At 43.1% G+C, this 21,559-nt stretch overlaps 1 protein-coding gene across 1 annotated transcript in view; it reads right to left on the bottom strand.

Moving 5' to 3' along the window:
* The window catches only part of LOC120846730, a 41,990-nt gene extending 22,084 nt beyond the window's left edge, over window positions 1–19,906 (bottom strand). The window contains exons 1-6 of the mRNA XM_040218593.1: window positions 19,773–19,906; window positions 19,553–19,612; window positions 10,887–11,052; window positions 10,711–10,800; window positions 8,793–8,916; window positions 6,837–6,946 (exon numbers count right to left, since the gene is read on the bottom strand). Of these exons, the coding sequence (XP_040074527.1) occupies window positions 6,837–6,946; window positions 8,793–8,916; window positions 10,711–10,800; window positions 10,887–11,052; window positions 19,553–19,612; window positions 19,773–19,906 (684 nt within the window). The remainder of the gene's footprint in view (window positions 1–6,836; window positions 6,947–8,792; window positions 8,917–10,710; window positions 10,801–10,886; window positions 11,053–19,552; window positions 19,613–19,772) is intronic.
* Window positions 19,907–21,559: the final 1,653 nt, after the last annotated feature.

The following is a 21,559-nucleotide window of genomic DNA, read 5'->3' as shown; positions in this document are numbered from 1 at the left end:
AAACTGCGACTCCCCGAAAAAATATCGGCTATTACATATCAAATCAAATTCAATAAAATTAAAAAAAAGTAACAAAAACATTGCGTAGTATTTGCCCGAGTCTGGTGAAACACATTGGCGCGTACAATTGCTGCAAGCAATGTTGCCTACTTGTTGTGGACTTGATAAAGCGATTCTTGCGGTTGCTGAGGCAGAGCCTGATGTTAAATTTCGTGCCGCTGCACTCTTAGTAGGAGGTGCAGTTTCTGCAGTGTTGTTTATCTTTTTTTAACAATGGCCAGTGCCCTAGCTGGCCGTACTTGGTGTCAAGCCATGGTCGGGGGTTTCTTGTTCGACCACATTTCTGGCATGTCCACCAGCACGGCTGACTGGCCTTCCCCATTCTTCTTGCATCTACCTACTCCAACCTCGAAGGGCATTTGACACATCCAAGGCGAACTCGAACAAAGCTGTATCATTGGAGAGTTGAAGCTGCTGCGCGTGTCGCCGGTAGACAAGCCATGAATTGATAGCGATTAAGTTCATGAAATGCACGAACCGCTTTATATTTCTCTTGGAGAGACGTGTTGGTATGCTGTAATATTGGATAAACTTGTCTGCCAGGTCAACATCCCCCCCCCCCCCCCCCGGCCTTTGGGTCAGTGTTGGTGTTCACGATTGCTGGGCTTTCACCTGCGATGTGCTTCTTTTTTAAAGCGCTCCAACTTTTCATTTGGTCTTTTAGTTCAAGCCCTACGTAGAACGAGGCAAGCTAAACTGCTTTATTGTCCAGCCATCGGGCCATCACGACGACTTTTATGCTTTTACGTTTTAGTTGAAGGAACCTTTCCTTTTCTTTCGGAGGTTCTTTTTGGATTCCAGCAAGTAGTTCCTCGTTCAATTGGCACGAATTGTGCCACAGGAATAAACTTGTCGTTTCTTCAAAGCTTCGATCAGTTCGACGGAGTGAAATTAATTGTCAAACGTAACTTTGAAGTTACTGTCGTTGGGCAAACCTTCGCACATTGCCATAGCCACGTTGCGACCAAAGCGGAGCTGTTAATCTTGGTTCGGTCTCAGCGTGTCTGCTAGAATGTAGACGTGAAATTGGTATATAATACTTGAAATGGCGGCCCGAACAAAAATCTGAAAACCCCACTTATGGGGTTTATTTCTCTTGAACTCTCGAACGATTGAGCTTACTTTGAACGGAACATGTGCTCATCTACACTGTCTGCTTCATGTGGCGCCACAGCCAAGCATTTTTCTGGAATGTATCCAGAAAAATGACAAAGCTGGAAGAGACTGTGAAAGTCTGGGTACCCTCTTGGCAGGGTCTCGCTGTTGTCAGCAACACGATAATACATTTTGAGCTGTTTGAACCTGTTCTTGGACATTGTCTGAGGTACCGGAGCTAACTGCAGCTTGTCACTCCAATAAAAGTGATATTGTGAACACGGAATCAACCCCGTCATCAAGAGAATCCCAACGATCTGCTCCAGCTCATTAGCATCTGTGTTAAGACATTTTCCACTTTTCATCACATAGTAGAGATTAGTTTGCTCTGCCAAGTGGTGAAACATCCCCCGATCAAAAAATTGCCTGAAATACAAGAATGGAGTCAATATCCCAAGTAATGGGCTCGGAAGTGCATTTTTTCACTTGTGTCGACGTCAGAGATCAACGTTTCTCTTAAAGGAGCGATGCAACAATTTTTGTACTTTGCACAAATACCGCTTAAAACCGATCCCTAACGTTAATAACCTATGAACGCGTTCGTTTTTCACCCCACGCAATAGAAGTCCCAGAAAAAAATTTAAGAAAAACGAGCAGCGTTCACCGCCTCAACTCGCAGCCAGAACAAGCGGCCACGTGATCTGGAGCCGATTATATGCCGCCGGTGTTGATCATAGCCACGCGCTGGGGTTGGCAAAGCGCAGGACACGCGCTGAGTTCCAGAGATTGTTATGGCTCGGCTGTTGTCGTCGTTTCAGCGATTGGACACGGGTCACAACCCGAATGCTTCTCGAGCTAGCAATTGTCACGAGCCCAAGTCGAGTGCCCACGCAATGCTCGGGTCCAATCTATGAACCGCATTCAAATATCGTCACTTGGGTGTACTGCGATCCCCGAGTTACGTCATCAAATTTTGCAAAGGAGAGATTGAATGAAAATGATCGCTTTTGTCCTTGAAATTACACCGCAACAAAGGGGTTTCTTGGCCAGTGGCGTTGCGTGTGAGTATCCTTGAGTCCCAGGTGTGCCAGTAAGCTCGTGTAGAAAGAAAAACATTCCGATTGAATATCGTTGCATAGCTCCTTTAAGTTCTTTTTGGAGGCGTTCTTTTTGTTTTTTCTTTGAATCAGCGTTCTGTCAAATCGAAAGTTTCTGGCCAGTCTGCTCGAAGCCGGTTAACTTTAACCGTGGTTAAAAGTCAACCGCATTTCCCTACGACGGGGAATTTTAGGTCACGTGACCGGCAGAGCAGGGACGGCGGCGAAACATGGCGGTGCCCCTTCAAACCAGCAACGCTCGCGTTGGGAATAATATGTCGTAGTAGCAGCAATATTGGACGCGTTAGTTGGCAATGAATGGTGCGAAAGGCTTTCGCTTTGCCTTACCTAACTTACATCGCAAAGCAATAGAAATGACCTCACAGCATTTTGTTTGATAGTCATTCGATACTGGCCCTTATTAAGCCTCAATGGACGCTGTAATTTTTGGCATAGAAACGTCTTGGGAATACTGTAGTGAATTTCCTTGACTCAATCAGCCGGGTCTTAACTGCACGCACGCAGAAGCAGACAGAGTTCCTATAGACCATTTACTGAGCTTCATAAGGCACCAAAGTGCATGCTACACGCGCTGCACGTGCTGGTGTCTGCAGTAGTAACCGTTATAAAAACAGAAGCCTAAAACAAATATTGCCCTTCACGCGCGTTCGTCAAAGCACTGTTTTGATCAGTTACTTCGAATCGTTTATACAGGTAAGGCCAGCGCGCGCGGAGCGTAAAATTACACCGTCATTCTTCTCCACGATGCTTGAGAAATTTAGTAGTAGGCCCGTTGCACCCGGCCAAGGGGCGCGAGCGAGTCCGGAAGATGCGATTCTGCTATGCTGTCTGCACTATCCACGCGATACGACTATAAAAGAGGCGTTGTAACGTTCGATTATGCACGAGTCTCCTTCGAATACAAGCATCTGTCAAAATCTGTCCATGCGCAATAAATGAAAAGTAAAAAACGCAGTTCGCGGCTTTATTGTTTCATCAAGATTCCTTCCAGCATTATTATTTGTATAGGAGATACTCACTGGACGCCATATTTAAAGGCGCTTTTTAAAGTGCATGCTCAGAGCAAGCTCACATTATTAGGCTGCGACGGTGCGTAATCTTGATCGTGTAGAATGCACTTTGGAAAAGAACTGTGAAAGCTCGCCGTCTGCACTCGCCCAGCAAACGCGAACACAGCTATGGCGGCCAGTGAATACTCCTTATTGCTTTCTTTCATAACCTCCGTCAGAACGAATGTTTCACCTTGCGTGAGAGCGAAGCTCAAGCTACATGCAAATTCATGTTCCCTTGAACGATTCTTGCACTGCACGAGCGCGCGTGCTTGGGAGGGACACTGCAAGCTCGGAGGTTGCTTTTCTAGCCTCTGCTGCACTGACACTTGCAGGGAAACGGAGTGTGAAAAACTGTAGTGGAGAACCGTAATGAAGCATGTTCGAAACGCGAACCACAAATATTATATTTTGCTCGCCAGCAGCGCAGCTCAAGCTACGGGCCTATAGGTCTATTTTCACTACAGCCGAATTAAACAGTTTTCACTTTATGATGGTGTTATATGCAGTTGTTACTGGACAACCATGCTGCCGGCGTAACGCCCGCCTTTCACTTCTCACTTCTTCCTTATTGCTTCTAGGACTGAACTTCGTCGTCCTTCGTCGATCTTGGAAGGTAATTGAAACGAGGTTTGTCTTCACTTCAGACAGCCAAACATTCAGAATTTTTTCAAATAAGGGTTAATTTAGTTTTACCTTACCCAATATCTGTACCACAAACAACAACGAGTGTTTCTTAAGCTCAAATGTACGCCACGCAGCGTAGCAAAAGCCGGGCAGCGTGCATTTTTGGGTTCCGCCTTCTTGGGAACTCTTTCTCGAAAGACACTTCTATTCGCTAGAACCAGTTGGTGACACCAGCTACCACACCATGATAAAACACGGAGCTATCGCTCATCCAGTGCTTGTCAAGCTTGACTAGGTACTTGTAGGTACTAGTAGGGAAGGGCGGTTAACTTTTTACCGCGCTTTAAGTTAACCGGCTTCCAGAAAACGTGCTTGATCTTGGTTTTTTCAGAATCACTAGGCTAACTGCTCAGGCCCGTCTCTTCGTCATCACTCCCTGCATTTCGAAAGAAATCTTCATAATCGGTCTCGGACTCTGAAGGATGATTGACATCTCGTAACTGGGGAGGGGGGGGGGGGGGTAATATATCAGAAAAATTCCACTTGGAATTTAACGGAAAATTTTCCTGCCAAATTTAGAAGGTAATAGTGTCGTAACGTCGTAACTATGTGTGACGTCACGTGACATGTGACGCTCCCGGCGAGACCACGCACACACACTTGCGAGGCTTGGCAACGAGCATGCGTTTTTTGAACAGGACCCGATAACGCTATGACGTTCCACTCTTAAAGGTGATGCTTAAGCTGCCCCCCAGTTTTTTATCGTTGATATAGCAGAAGAAACAGTTTTACTCTTATCAACGTGTTTGGCGTTTGACAAATGCGCTCCAGGGCCCGTTTGCTCGAAGTTGGTTAACTAACCGCGGTTAACCGGATTTCCCTACGACGGGGAATTTTGGGTCACGTGACCGGCAGAGTAAGGACGGCGGGGAAACATGGCGGTGCCCCGGTGAGTGAGCTCCGCTCGCTTTGGAACTAATACGTCGCAGTAGCTGCAGTAGCGGGCGCGTTAGTCAGCAATGAATGGTGCAGGAGGTTTTCGCGCTGCATTACCTCACTTAAAACGCAAAACATGAGCAATGACCTCGCCGCATTTTTTAGATAGACTTTCGACTCTGACCATTCCTAAGCCTAAATGAACGCGATAGTTGTCGGCATGGCAACGTTTTTGGAAAGTGGATTGCCTTGACTCAATCGGCCGGGTATTGATAGCACACAGAAGCATGGAGCGTTCCCATAGACCTCTTGCTAAATTTCAAAAGCACCGAGGTGCATGCTACGAGTGTAGTTACACGCGCTGCACCTGCTGGCGTCTGCAGTAATAACTGTTCTGAAGCAAAAAGCCTAAAACAAATGTTGCCGTGCACGGGCGTTCGTCAACGATTTATTATGATTATTTACTTCAAATCTTTTATAAGTGGAAGGCCAGCGCGCGCGGATCATAGAATTACACTTCCAGCGTTCTTCTCGATGTTCGGGTAATTTAATAGGTCAATTTTCAGTGGAGCCAAGTTACAGGTTTTTCAATTTATGAGTCCTTACATGCTGGCCAACCATGCTGCCGGTGGCCAACCATGCTGCCTTTCACTGCTCACTTCTTTCTCATCGTTTTTAGGACTCAACTTCGTCGTCCTCTTTCGAAGTCGGAAGGAAATTTCAACGAGGCTTTTCTTCACTTCATACAGCCAAATATTTAGAAAATTTCCAAACAAGGGTTAATTTAGTTTTACCTTGCCAATTATTTGTACCACGAGCAATAAAAATGGTTTCTTAAGCTCAAATGTATGCCACGCTGCGTCGCGAAAACCAGGCAGCGCGCATTTTTTGGGTCCCCCCATTTCGGGAACCTTTCCACAGAAGCCACTTATATTCGCTACAGCCAGTAGGTGACACCAGCCACCGCCCCATAATAAAACACGGAGCTATCGCTCATCCAGCCCTCTTCAAACTTGGCTAGGTACTTGTAGGTACCTAGTAGGGAAGGTCGGTTAACTTTTAACCGCGGTTAGAGTTAACCGGCTTCGAGCAAACGGGCCCAGGATCATAGGCAGTGTCGCGATGACGAAACCGCTTCCGCGGTCAACCGTCATGCCGCGGATTTGGGACTCCTGAGACCGAGGTCTAACAGGAGAGTCCCATATTACCATAATGTACATTCGAACTAACCACAGCAATTTGAACGTTGTTCTTCTAAACTTTGAATTTGCCTATTACTGTTCGCGATAAGCCTAACCTGTCATTCTCCTTTTCATCTTCTTTTCCGCCGCGAAGCGTTCCTTATGTAGGATTCTCTGACGATATTACAAGACGGATAAACGCTCACGGACTACGCGTCCGAGACATGTCGAGTCGAAGAAGCAAAACAACTTGCACGCTTCCGAACACTCGACTCACAAGATTGTCAATGTGCCCGTTATGAACATATTCACGAAAGCGTCTCTATGCTTCCCTGGAGAATTGGTCCAGCTGTGCAGACCACAACGAAGCGTTGGTTTCGCTCAAAAGGTCCTACCTTATTTCCTTTTTACCGAGGCCCATTATAGATCGTTTGACAAGTCACCGACAATTAACTTGCCGAGCATTGTGGGTTCCCGAAAGCAAACACAGTGACCGACCCCAGTCTAGACGCGTGCTGCGATCCAAGCCATACGTCATTTCGCAAAACGGCGAGACGCCGTTTCGTTCTGGTGGGGGGGGGGGGGGGGGAGTAGTTATGATGTAGGAAGAAGGAAAAAAACGAAATTAAAGCCGGACTGGACCAAGTTGAAGAAGTGGAGGCAGAGAGCTTCGCAGGATCTTCGCAAGAACCGCTATTTTCAATCTCCCTATGATTGGTGTAATGAAATCACTTCATAATCACCAAACCAATAGGCAATCGGCTACTTACGGACACTGTCAGTATGGCCACATAAATCGCTGCTTTCAAGGGCTTGTCCATTGATTTATGTGAGTTAGCATCAAAGAGAACGTACAATTCAGGGTTCACCATTTCAGGCACTGTGGAACATTAAGAAAGACAAATTTAATTGCATCTCATATATGAAAGGGAGCATGGTAATATTTGAACAATACAAAGTGTAATAAAACTATCAACAATTTGCCAGTTCTGGCCAATACTTTACATTCTATGCTCGGTGGCGTCGGTACTTCAATACGCTCCTGCATTGGAACTTCAAAATCTGCAAGTTTACACAGAAAGAGATTCGGGACAGCAAGCAATCAGTCAATAATATTTGTTATATTTCATTATAAGAAAAAGTGCCCATAAAGTATAGGTTTATTGTATTTCAGTACAACAAAAACTCAAAAGGAACCGATTTTTTTTTTTTTTTTTTTTTGCGAAATCGTTTATTTAGTTGTATACGTTCAGGTTTTAGCCACCTTCGAAGTACTCTTTGCCTAGTGCAATACACTTATCAAAACGTTTTCTTCCCAATGCTCATAGCAAACTAAACTTGGCAATTTGTATGCCTTAGATTGCTTCTGCCGAGTCGGTTTTTTTGTTTCACCTGTTTCACATCGGTAAACAGTTCTTGTTTGGAAACTTTTTCATACGGGGAAAAATATTACACATTCTAATCATGCTAACATATACGAGGGAGCACAGAATATGTCCCGTGCAAATTACACAATTATGATTTGTATTTATAGATATATAGATTTTTTAATTTCCTTTTTTCTTTCTTTTCCTCTCATCCCTTGCCCTCCCTTATCCACTCCGTCCCCTCACACTCGTATGGTGCCCCCCTCCTCACCTGCATTTGCTTCCCTCCTTCCGAATAGGAGGTAAAAGCGCTAAAAAACGACGGACAAGTTGAAGAATGACGAACACCACAGAGCGCTTTTTTAGCGCTTTTACCTCCTATTCATGAATAACCAACTAGCCCAAGTACACTCCCTCCTTCCGCCTCTCACTTAATTCTCTCCCTCCTCCATATTTCTTCCCACACTCTCGTAAAGTGCTTTCCTCGCTAAATTTAAAGGGGAAGCTGGAATCGTATAGAAGTAAATTCACGTTAACTCACGACGACAATTTTATCCAGAAATTTAACAGGGAAACTGGATTTTGAAACGCTACCAGTGTGTCGCTCGTTAATGACGCTCGGTCATGATGCTGGTTCTCATAGAAAGTGACATATTAAAGACAAATTTTCATGGGTCGAGGTCGGGTGACTAGGGAGGGTGGGGTAGGGGTAATGCCGTTTTAAGTCGAAAACGGCTGAACACTCAGTGCAGTACGGGCAGAAAGACAACCAAAGTTTCGGCAAACAAGAGACTGTTTCGACCAGCATAAAAACACGCTTACCCACACCACGTTGAATGTTCAGCTGTTTTTAACAAAACAAAACACAGTAACAAAAAACCAGCCACTTTATTCATCTGATTCCGTCTCTTCTGACTTCTATGATTCACCTGATAAAAAACATTTATTAAAAGGAAACGGTTTACCAATGTGGAAGAGTTAAAAGCAAACGCCAGAAGCACTAAAGCGCTTCAAAACCGACACGTTTAAATGCTGTTGTGAACATTGGAAGAAACTTCTCGAGAAGTGTATTGCATCAAGCGAACGGTACTTTGAAGGTGACTGAAAATGAATCGTGCAAAAACAAATGAAAGGATATTGCGAGCACAAATTCCTGTTTCTTTAGGGTTTCCCTACATATACAGTTTGTATTTGAAGTATTTTTTAGATATATCTTTAGAATACGTTTTACTTTATTGGTTAGCTGCCTCTCAATGTGTTTAAACATTACAAGAGAATTATACTTTAGTGTACTCCCGATGGCAGTGCCCTATAAAAAAAGTGTTAATTCACAAAATCAAAACGTTTATAACTACTCACAATCCTCACGAGTATTCGGAAAAGGCTCCTCAACTTCACTCAATTCGTGAGCATTAAAGCCGGCATCCGATTGCTCCTGTCGGTTCATTGGCCTTATTTGATATTTTTTGAGAATAGTTCCTTCCTGTGAAGTTTCAAAAAACTGATTATGTTCATTACAATTATATATATATATATATATATATATATATATATATATATATATATATTCTCATGAAACATGGCTCAAGAATTTGGCGTCTGCGGGTTCTTCAGCGATATGCCAGAATTCTCGAACGCCCAAAATGATCTCAACTGGCGTGCCTTGAACATATATTGTTCAGATATCATTCCTATGCATTATATCACATGGATGGAAGCTGCTTGTTATTAGTGCTTTAGTTCTAATACTACTATGATTTTTGTATTTGATTATTTTTTTCTGCCCTTGTTCGTATTCCGTTAACCAGCTTGTTACGTCTTTTTTTATTGACTGGAATCTTTTCCAAAGCGACATACTACAGTATATGAGAGAGTAGTTAGGTGAGCCTGAGGATATGATGATGAATATCTGAAGAAATTGAATTAACATCGTTTCAGCCACGTATTTTGTACTTTGCTTACATTTTTCGCAATATTCACCCTTTTGTTGCGAGATAAAGAAACAAACCGATTTTTTTTTCATCTCAAAACTACATTTTATTATCTTCACAGTTTAACGTAAATAGTTTCATCAGGGTTTCCTGCCAACGAACATTTGTGATTGGTGTACTTGTTTATATATTTTATTTTATAATTAAAAAAGGCTATATACATTATATGTAGGATCTTGTGTCTTCGAAGTTTGTTTCCTTTTTGTGTGTGAAATTCAGAGAGCGTGTTTAGGAGTTCATTTTTCGCGCAAACTTTGGGTACTATCGAAATCTTTTTTTAGATTTCCAGTTCTCCAGAATTCTGAAGCTCATTTTAATGTGTTTTAAATTTTTGTATTAAATATTAAAATAAAAATAACATCCGGACACAAAGCTATACGCCTAATTCTTAAGAAATCATCTCTATCTAGTTATATTTCAGTGACTGCATTTTTCTGTGGCTTCTTTGCCATTGGCTATAATAACTGTCTCACAACAAGTCTTTCAAGAAAGTAATGATTCAATTAACGTCCACACGTTGAAATGACTAAACGCCGGAGGATAGTGGGAAACATAGAGGCTCTAGGTGCCCTGCCCACTTTTTTGAAATCTACGGGTTTATAAATTTCACTAATATAAAAACATAACCCCTCCCTCTAAAAAGCAGAAACTTTAAGCTTCGAGTTTGAAACCCAAATACTGGCACTTGTCGTGATCAAAATTACGATGACCCGTTGTTCTCAACAAACCTTGACGAGATAGTACCAGTCAATAGCGCCAGATTTTGAATAACCCTGAAATGGCCACTCCTCCGGACCACCCCCCTGTGCTCTCAAAAAACTTACTCGTAAAAAAAAAATATTTGTCTTTAATTTTTACATTGTGGCCTTGTTATTTAGACTTTTTGGGATAACTTCGAAGGTACGAAAAATGAAAAAAACATTTACAACATTTTGTCGAAGGTTTTTGGATGTATCCAAATACACAGATCCCGAATTATACATCTCATTGCAGATAACAGATTCAAATAAAGCAAAGTACAAGAATTTGCCACTTAAAGATCAACACTTGGCGGACAGCCGCCGCAAAAATGAACATAACACTATCAATAATTGCAAGATAGAACAGGAGGATATTGATAGCGGATAATCTAAAAGTCGGCCTTTGCTAGGCGATTGAGTTCTCTGTTACATTCGGTATAATGCGGGAGTGTAGTTTGAGGCTGCGCAATCCTGAGGCTTTGTTGTCTTTGGTGAAACACATAAACATGCAGCAAAAATAAAAAGAATAAGGCATTTATTCCTTACCACGCGAATTCCGTTATCCCTTTCAATAGACACGGCAGCCATTTGGTCTCTGTCGTGATACACCTTATTGCTCAGGTCTGATCCTTTAATCTAAAATGTAAAAGGAACCAAAATATAAATGCATTTAGTTTCTTAACTTCGTCAATATCAAACGCAACGACCAAAATTGCACTCACATATTCATTTACTTCTGTTTCTCCTTCGAAATACCGTAGCAAAAACATATCAGGAAAAACGTCGGCTCGTTCGAGATTTAGGGTTATTTCGTCATTCACGAAGATCTTTAGCGGACTATCTGGACTCCGGGCTTCCAGTAAACGTGGATACACAATCCTTGTTTTTCTGAGGTCTGTTGGAACAAGAAACAATCCGTAAGATTTTAACATAATTCGGTCACTGTCCAAATGACAATAATGTTGCATTGAATGGCTCTGCATATAGGCGAGCTTTGTTTATTCGAGTTTTCTTTATGTCCAACGTGTATCATGTTAGCCCATGCTTAACTAAAATATCACAAAGAACACCCGCGCTAGAAACCAGGCAACAGATATAATGCACGCGTTTGTGGTATGGGTTTCAACAGTGCTGGCATTTTTGCACGAAACGATGTTTTGATCGAAGTAATACAGTGAGAGATATTAAGCATGACAAAAGCCCCGAGACGGCGGGCAAAATACGGCACATAAACATGAAGGTCCCGAACACAGGTAAAAAAAAAAAGTTCCGTGAATATAAAAAAAAAAAACATTTTGTACGAAAATGAACAAGAATTAGAAGTTAGCATCATCAACAGTGAGAAATATCACTGTTATTCAGCAATGCGTTGTTTTTGTTTCACGAAATCATTTCAATTAGGAGGTAGACCAGAGCATTCATCTTCGGGTATAGACCGTTTCCGCTTACTCTCGCTCCCGACCGCCAAGTAGGCATATCCGGTATGGGCGTCGAAAAAATATTAAAACGTTTCAACCTGCAATTAGTACAAAAATAGAGGGGATGCAAAACGTGAATGGGTGACGGTTACACTTATCTCCTAAATGCCTTCTCTTTGGCGTGACGACGGCAAAAGAATGTTTTCGCTCATACTGGAAGTGAAGATATTTCAAGATGGCGGCAACCTTGTGAAAAAGGTCTATACGTTGCGTACGGGCAGAATTAACAAAAATATTTTCTTTAGATTATGCGGGTGCCGATTTGGGAAAAGCCCACTTTTTTATATATGTTTTTCGATTTGTTCCTTCATGACTTACCAACCTTGCTTCGCATTTAAAAACTATTGAACCAAACAAGGTGAAACAAATCTTTGACGAGGGGCCATCACTTTTGAATCTGTGGTAGGAAACAGCATGACCTGCGCTTAGACTGCGTTTCCAACTTATTCAATTCCATTTAGGAAGCAACTATACCCCATTGCAGAATTGCTATATATGCATTCGCTAGATTTTTGTACCAAGGCAATGTCATATTTGTACCGCTCCATTGTGCGAATTGAATATACACAAATGTTTTCCATGTTTCAGCTAAAGCTCTTCGGAATTGCTTGAATGGCTTTATATTTGACGAATGTTTTTCCATCTGCTCTAATCAATACGAAGTCAGGAATTATACCGATTTCTAGCTTTGCATAATATTACGTTGTTTTAGCAACCTTCTTATTTCTAGGGATTCTTATTATACTTCGTTTTCGCTTAGGTCCAGTCGCAGCTGACGTTACGAGCTAATGCGTCAAATCAAGCCGTGCGAAAGGCGCAAGCTACTGAGCCTTTTATGTTTGTGATTGGTTCAGCTATGATAGAACACGTATTACCGAGTACGAATGGAATGCGAACAGCGGAGCGCGTGGCCTACGATACATTCTGCGCTACCAAGACGGGAGTAGTAACTCATAAAACTATAGGGTGGAAAGTGGCTGCGAGAGTGGGCGCCTACTCAACACCTAGATAACAAAGCCGTATGAGATGACGTCATCAGCGAAAGCCAACGCTGGTCACAGATTGGACACGACGATCGCGTCAACTTTCGGCTCAAACTTGACTCGAAGACCAGCGCTGGGGCAGCACTCGTTTCCAATCTGTGTTCAGCTTCAGTCTTTGCTGGTGACGCAAAAATGTCAGCGCTACGGTCTTGTCTTCTAGGCGGTATTGGCCTACTCCCATGTGCACACCCTCGTTGCGCCTCATTCGAAATTTGAATCATTTGAAAAAAAGGCCATCTTTAATATTTTTTAAACACTCCGATGTTAACATTTATAATATGTACTAACGTTATATGCAAAAACATAATAAAATATGTGTGTGGGTTTGAAGTTATAAAGCGTAAAATACGGCCAAGTTGAGCATAACGCGGTGGCCATAAATGGGGTGTGCACACACACATTTTTCACAATTTTATTATTATTAAAGAGCGTAAAAATGATACAGGGGAGTCAGGAAAAGACAAACTGACATCGAAGAGGTAGACGACAGTTTTGAAGAAAAAAGTACTAATACAAGTTTGAACAACTGACCCAAAAAGGCCCATGGGCCGGAGGGATCGAGAGGCGCCACCCTGTAACATATGCTTCGCGGTGCCTGCTTCAAGAGCCGTCATGTAACGTCTACGTCTACGCGACGTAACGGAAGCAACCGCAGCGACTTTTCAAACAGATCAGCCTACAACCTTGGCGGTAGCATGATATGAGAGGTAGGGCGCGGAAGAACCTGAACCTGCGCCGCCTGTGAGCTCGGATAGATCCACCACCGTGAAGAGACACCCAACGCAGAAAAAATAAGTAATTATATATATATATATATTGCAAAAAAAAAAGAATTACGATTGAATGAGATTGTCTGTGACTTCATTTATAGGACAACGGTACAGCAAGCCACTTTAGGAACCAATATTTTAACTACACGAGCTTAAATGTAAACATTTCGGCGGAACTCCGCCTGGTTAGGTACGTGATAAGAAAGGGTACTTAGCAGACTCTAACCAATCTTTTGAATGTCCCTGACAACGTGACCTTGGCTAACGCGCCCCATCGCTGTGCCTGTGTGTACAGGGTGCCTGTTTTATGAGCTAGCAATAAGCGCCCAAGGACTCCAACTCCTCGCTCACGAGGAAGAGAGGGTGCGTAGGGAAAATGGGAGTGTGTCCTTTTTCTTTTTTTTTTTGAAGATGACCGGTTTTATTCAGTTGAAATACAGCCTCCAGCGGAAGCTAGTCGCCCGGTTATTTTTCCGTCAACGAGCCCAAATTAAATGCGGAGCAACGAGCGGACGCAAAGTGTCAGCTCTCCACCCCATGCGTGGGACCATACATTTTCTAAAGCAGCTAGGTGTACCGATCAAGAAAGTATCTCAGTGCCCTGTTTCTTGCGCCTCTTTGTCCGTCCGGCTTCAGAAGCATTCAGCGTGCGAAAAAGACGCCGGAGACACCAACGCGAAGGCACCGAAGGACAACACCGTGACAATGCTCACGATTCCTCAGCAGTGCGGATGTTGGTCGCTCGTTTGTGTTTTCGTTAAACATGCCACTGACGGTATGTATGCGTGAGTCCTCATCAACTCATAAAATCTCCTCAGGATTTTTTCTAGCGCACTGTGAGTGTTTCGAAGAATATATTTTTTGGCGACAAAAAACTCAATTGTCCAGAGTCGGCATGATCGCTTTTGTCTACTGCTGCTTGAGCATGGGTTTGAGTAAACGTTTGCTCTTATCGTCTTTTTGAGTTACAACATGCATGTAAACCTCAATATCTCAAATAGCTTTCCAATAACGTTTTAAACGGCCAGTTTTGGTCGATGATTCACAGTCATTTGGGTGTCCAAACGGTTGAAGGACTGAGGAGTCTGAAAGTCTTAAGAGTCTGAAGAGGTTTGGAGGGCTGAAGGGGATTGAAGGGTTAAAGGAGTTTGATAGGCTGGAGGGGTTGGAAGAGCTGAGAGAGTCCGATAACATACCAGGGCTTAAGTGTTATTTTCAATAGGAAAGGAAAAAGTAGATCTGGTGAGTCATAACGTTTTGCGTCATTAAGAAAATAATAACATTTGCATTCAATTTGGTTTTGAATCTGAAGAAAAAGACATACCTACTTCAGAGAATGCTGTGACGGGTAATGTATATTTTTTTTATTTCTGCTTGGTACTGGCTCATTCCGCATGCATGAAATATTTTCTTATTAATTCAACTAATTTTAAATAAAAAGTTGTTTCTTCGAATTCAAAAGACTCGCCGTTTTAAGAAAATTATCTCTGATATGCTACTGAAAATCGACTTTAAAGGGAGCAAGCTATTGTACATTGTGTTCCAAAAATTTTACCAGCACTGGTACGCTATACATAGTATACGTCGCCTTCGCTGAGACCAAGCATAGTTCGCATATTTTGAACGAACCATTAAACATGTCTTTCTCGTTTTGTGATCTTATTTTGGCGTGATGTAAGCCTTAAAGTTCATCCTTGCGTCCGGCTAATGCAAGTAGCGGATGCTAAACAAAAGTTGCCGGAATTGCGTTAAACGGCTTGTGCAAGTTTGCGCTTGGTTGAACCGGTAACTGAACCGCTAACACGCATGCATGATTAAACCGTAGCCGAACTGGGACAAAATGAAAAGTTACTGAATCTGAACCCCAACTAAACCGGAATAATGACTCGTTCGAAACCTTGGACTAATTTTAAACCTTCTCCGACTAAAAAATGACGCGTCTCTAATTGGCATGACGCTCTCTTCATGTTCAGCACCAGATTGTAAACTAATTAAAAAATCGAAACTTTTCATTTCATTTTTTTAACATCGTCTTCCGTTAAGCTGATTTGTTGAAAATAATAATTGCTGCTTCGTGATGTCTGCAAAACATATGACACAGGGGTAGTGATAAAGATCACTCTGAACGAATTTGTGATGGCTTGAATTAGTAACAAGGTGTTGAGCTGGGCGAGTTGGTAAAAGTTTGACATGATGAGTGTAACAGCTTCAAAAACGAGGACAATGAAAGGGACAGACATGACATGACAACAGCTGTACTCGCACCTGAAATGTTTAATTGCAAAGGAAAGGAAACGTATAAGTCAATACCAGATAACACAGTGTGTGATCAAACAATACGCCCCACACAAGGCACGTGTCATCAAAATAGGTTCACTAGACTCAAATTATGCCAGTCACGATCTGGCGCAGAAAGTACAGCTCCTTATCACACAGGAAAACCGATGGCTCTCACACATCTTTCTCCGAGTCAAGAAATATGAAAAGCCTCAATAATTTCGCGAGTAGGAGAGTGTTAAAATGAACGTAATTTTTCGGCAACTTTGTAATATATACAGGAAGGGACCCCAAGTAAACACTCAAAAACAATCGCGAGCAGCGCTTTTCACTCTCCTTGGCAGTAATTTTCCTGAAACAATTATTGTTACATCGTTTTATTAATTTAAGATCACACATGTGCAAAACAAGATGTGTTCTTACGGTGACGTCAGGTACAAAAATATCCTAAGCCCAAAATATTCAATCAAATAACGCGTGAAGCTATTCCCTAAAAAAAGATCAGCATCCAGTTGCGCACATCGCTCATTTCAATGTGCGTGACGAGCACATCTTTCTCATAAGCCAGATTCAGATCTTGACTCACAGGCTGCAACTTCGTCACGCCAATTAACACGCACGTTGTTAGCAAGCACAAGTTTAGTGCTTCATTGATCTTATAATTTGCTTTTGGCGCCTTACAAGAAGTAAATGACTATGTTGGTTTTAACTAATATACTGTTCTGTAAAAGATGAACTCGGTACAACTTCGAAATGCAACGTTTTTTCGACCGCGTTGTGACAGTGATTAGTATAAAGTGTTGGATATTTTGTGTGCTTTATGACTGCTATGCTGCTAAATAAAATATAAAATAATACAACTAGGAGGCCAAGCTACTACAGCCTAACTCAGCTACTGAATACAATGTAGAATACTTAAGCACAAATAACAACCAATGCGACACTCTTTAGATACCATTAAATATAAACAAAACTGCTACATCAAGTCTTGCCTGGATGAAGACTTCTAAATAATAACGATTAAGTTTGTCTTAACTTACGGTACGCATCATGTAAGACAATCACCAATGCCAATACCAAGCTCTTCTCCACAAGTGTTCGGAGCATCTTGGAACGAATGATACGCTGACCAGAAGTTGCATTTACCAGCTAGATATATAGGCACAGAGACAATGAGGCAAATAAATGTTAGCGAACGACATTAAGATTTTAAGTCGGCAGAAGACATCTAACGTCTTGAGATAGTCAGTTGTTTCACTACAGAGTAGCAAAAGCTGAAAATCGGTGCAAACCACACTTCAAAAGTTCTTTATTCAGCGTTCGTGCGGTATGAAGAATCATAGGTCAAACGTGACTATGTTTCTGTTAACCTTAATGTCATTTTGACTGTTTCGGTGACGGTTTTTGCAAACAAGATTTCACAAAAGGCGATCTTTTTTTCAATAAAACAAAAACTGCTTTCTATCTGTGCAATGTCAGACACCTTCATAATAATAAAATGCTAATGCAATTTTTTTAGTCACGGCTCTCTTATGTACACTTTCGGAGATTTTAAGTTAGATGGCAGGCAGTTAATCATGTAGTAAATAATCTAAATTCCCATATTTTTTATTGAAATTGCAAGTTTGTTGGGACGTGTTTGGTCGATTGCAAGCTCGCTGAGGTTTGAGTTAATCGCGTGAGCAATGCGAGATTAACTTAACTATAGTCACTGATAGGATAGGACAGAATGAGTCTGGCGGTTATCGTAGCATGGTTGCGTTGGGACAAAAAAAAAATCAACTAAGGTTTATGTATTTAAATATCTAATACGTATTTTTTTTTCTATTTCTGCAGTGTAAATTATAAATGGGTTTTACATGAAGTAAACACTCAAAAACTATCGTGAGCTGCCTTTTCCCCTTTTGTTGCTGGTTGTTACGGTAAAACAAATAGTTCTTGTGCGTTTCATACATTTAGTATCACACATGTGTAGAACTATATACGTGGGATCTTATCTTGATGTCTCGTACAAAATATTACAAGTCAACGATATTCAATAAAATAACGGGTGAAGACACTTCACTGAAAATATAAGCAATAGATTGCACACTTCACATATTTCACATTTTTACAGTATTAAGACTTTGCACCATTTTATTGCAATTAAAAACAATATCGCTGTAGATCATGACTACCAAAGGCAATAGAAATAAAACAAATGTGTGCCTCTTCGATTATCTCCCAATGCGTGACATTAAAAAAGAATAGTAACCTAAAGGGACAATAAGTAAATTGAAAACCACTAAAAAGCAATACGAACGCAGAAAATACAAGAATAACTTGAATGGCTTTGATGTTCGAGCAATCTGTCAATGTACACGCAAATCTCATTAAGCACTGAAAACCGCAACATGAGTGTTGGATGCCAAGTTAAAATCAAGCAAATCTCCGAAGTCAACCAGCGAACGCCTTAATTCTGTATAATTTAAATCTAAATTATAATTTAGAAATATCTTCCGTTTTAGGGGTAAAATTCGTCAGTCTTTTTTTCTGTATAAAGAAAACTTGCTTTATTCACAGGTCACTCAGATATCTTTCTGATCATGTAATTCCGAATGGTTTACGAGTTGAGTTATCACTCCCTGTAGTTTAATGTCGCCAAGAAGTGTCAGCTATTAAAATATTCTTTGACGAGTTCCATGTTCTTGACACTAAAATGGAAACATAATAGATCTAATTCTTTAAAAAAACCATCAGCCACTTCACTTTATGAAGGTGGATGACCAGAGAATCTGCTTTGCACAAGACACAGACCGACCCCGAAGAGCCGGAGGAAACTAGACACGCGCAATGGCACCACCACCCGGTGGAAAGTAGTCACGCGCGTCGGGACCGCCACCCCGGGAGAGAGGAAGGAGAGAAAACTGGGCGGACAAGCGCTTGGAACGACAACAATCCGAGGACCGTGGGAGCGTGGCCGACGCGGGTCGCACAGCGGCAAATCTTTGAGAAAGCTTTATTATTTACCTGCGGGTCTACTGATCTTGCAAATGGTACCTATTGATAACCAATATACTGAATAGACCTATAGCTAAGTTACCCAAGCATCAAGAAGAATGCAGGGAATGGTGTTCCTCGCGCTGCACGTGCCGGCGTCTGTAGCAGTAACTGTTCTAAAGCAAAAGCCTAAAACAAATGGCATCTTGCACACGCGTCCGTCAACGTTTTATTTCGGTTCTTTACATCGAATCCTTTGTACGGGAAAGGTGTGCGCGTGTGGCGCGTGCGGCGGTGCTAGCGTAGAGTTTTTAGTCGCTACGCAGAAGAAATCCATGGAACCCTAGCCATAAACAGCTTCGCTTTTATAAACCCGCCATAAAAATCTATGCGGGTAGGAAGTAAGACTTATCGAGAAAACGCGCTAGCCCTGTCTGGTCTACTTTCCAATACTGTTTTCTTTTTATTAGAAATAAAAGGCTTTGCTAAAAATAGGTAATGGGGTGAATAGTGTTCATTCGAGGTATTATCTAACCTGAATATGCGTTGCGCGCAAAAATGGGGACAAATTTATATCCTGCGTGCCCACATTAGCAAGCGCCCGATCAGGCGCCGCCTCGATTGCCTCACACAACGCAAGGTACGAAGGATTTTGTTGTCACATATTTAAACGAGAGGGACATTACGCCTTCACTATTCGTGCTGCGTGCCAGGATTTCCTCAATCTCGCCGCCCAAGCTCTGCTCAGTTCCGCACTCGTCTTCCTCTCCCTTGGCCCCGCGGGCTCATGTCAAACGCCCTCGCGGTCGCTCCCCCCCCCCCCCCCCCCCTACACACACACTTCAAAGGTGTGACTAGGTGGGTCCTTGAGGGCACCACATAGAATAATACGAGGAGTGCACTGACAGCGACGGGAGTGGAACAGCGACATTAGTGGAGTAGGTGAACGTTCAAGGGGTCTCTGCAGCGACAATTGTGGGGCCTCGAGCGGAGTTGGTGCGGCGGTGCGACCAGTGGGAGGCTGCATGAGGTCCCGGGCCTCGGTTGCGGGCAGGTCAGGCCTGTTTCGTCGGAGCTGCTGAACTGTGGCGTCCACGTTGGATGGTGGAGCCATTTTGTTCAGCCGCTCCTGGTGCGTGGCTCTGGGTGTAGGAGGTCGACGCCGTACAGTCAGACCGCCAGTGCCCGTTGTCATGGTTAAGAGGACGGGCCAGAGGGGGTAGAGTATGCCCTCGGAAGGGCGGCTCCATGGTGTCGCCGGGCTGCCCTGCCTCTCATCTCGGTTCGTGTTTCCACCATCGCCGAGAGACGAAGTGTACAGCCCCCTGTTTCTCAGACGCCGTTCACGAGGCCCTTGTGTGGCACGGGGGACCTGCCCAAAGCTGTTCTACCCACCGCGGACAGTGTTTATCCGTTCCACGTAAGGTTCAGAACGGCGGGGGCAGATGGGCCTCCTCCGGTTGAGCTCGATAGTGGGCACGCTCGATATCGACCGGCTCTTGGAGGCGTTCACTCACCGCCTTAGGCAGGGTGTAAAATAGACAGGTGGGGAAACGGCCCATAGAAGCCTACCGCAGCGCCGTGACCGGATTGCGTACTCGTCTGCTTGCGGGTACCCCCGATTTGCGACAGATGGCGCTGCAGCGAGAGGAAAAAACTGGAATCGGCTTTGGATGGAACTTTCTGGGAGAGTGCGCAAAATAAACCTAGAGCACGACAGTCCTGCATTGAAAATCCACGAGAAATCATTTCCGTCAGTTTAGCCGGTCGCCACCGGTCGCCCACCCGGAGTGAGAGTTCGCGGTGCTCAACATAGATGGCGCCACAGAAAAAGAGAAACCCGATGGGGACACGATCCGGTCGCTCATTTGGCTCTTGTTTCCCCACCTGTCTATCTTACACCGTGGCCTTAGGGTTGCGTGTCCTGCGAGTCGGGTCACCGGTATTCAGGATGGCCGCCTTGGCTGACCTGGAGGCGGTGGCGTGCACACTCTGCTTGGGGGCCGTGCGTGAGTTGCGTCAAGTCGAGCTGCTCCCATGCGGGCGTTCCAGGAATGCCTATCTGATTTAGAACACCGTTAATGGTGTGCAGATCATGGCACTCTGCGGCACCCGATCTTGGGAAGGCCCGATCCTAGTGAAAAAGCCATTTTTATAAGAATTTTTCGTCTTAAATAAGTACATATGGATCATACAAGATATATAATAATATACAAGACCCATATAAGAACTATAAAACATATACGAACCATATAACAAACTTATAGGAGACTTCTCACAAGTTTTGATATGGTTCTTATACGTTATTATATATCTTATATAGTTATTTTATAACTCTTATATGGTTCTTGTATGTTCTTATATATCTTGCATGATTCATATGTGTTCATTAGATACAAAAATGTATTATACAAATGAGATTTTCAATAAGGAGTTGCTGTCAGCATTCTCTCGAACCTGCTAACTACCGCTCTGGAAGCCATTCACAATCTGCGGTCCTTTGCAAATCTCCAGCTCTTATGCCGCAGTACGCAAGCTCATATCGGCCGGTGAATGAAACAGAAGTAAGGACAAGCCCATCAGAGGCCGCGAGACCTTTCTCGCTATTTGGGGTTTGGTGAGGCGTTCTCGCCAAACTTCTGCCTGATTGTGAACTGGTGAGCGGGTTCAAAAGTCTAAATGTTTTATTGCCTGCAAGCTGTGGCGCCACGTCCGATCAGCAGCCGAGAGAGCTATTTTTCTTACTTTTATCAAAATCCGACCTCTGGTTTGTGCTCGGGTCCGCGCAAACTTGGTCAATGGAGCGGGGAAGATCTCTTTCCGCGGCTTCTCGTTCATTGTTGTCCTG

Source organism: Ixodes scapularis, unplaced genomic scaffold, assembly GCF_016920785.2.
Source record: "Ixodes scapularis isolate PalLabHiFi unplaced genomic scaffold, ASM1692078v2 PGA_scaffold4__175_contigs__length_147842914, whole genome shotgun sequence".
Lineage (NCBI taxonomy): Eukaryota > Metazoa > Arthropoda > Arachnida > Ixodida > Ixodidae > Ixodes > Ixodes scapularis.
This window is presented reverse-complemented; position numbering and strand designations above follow the sequence as displayed.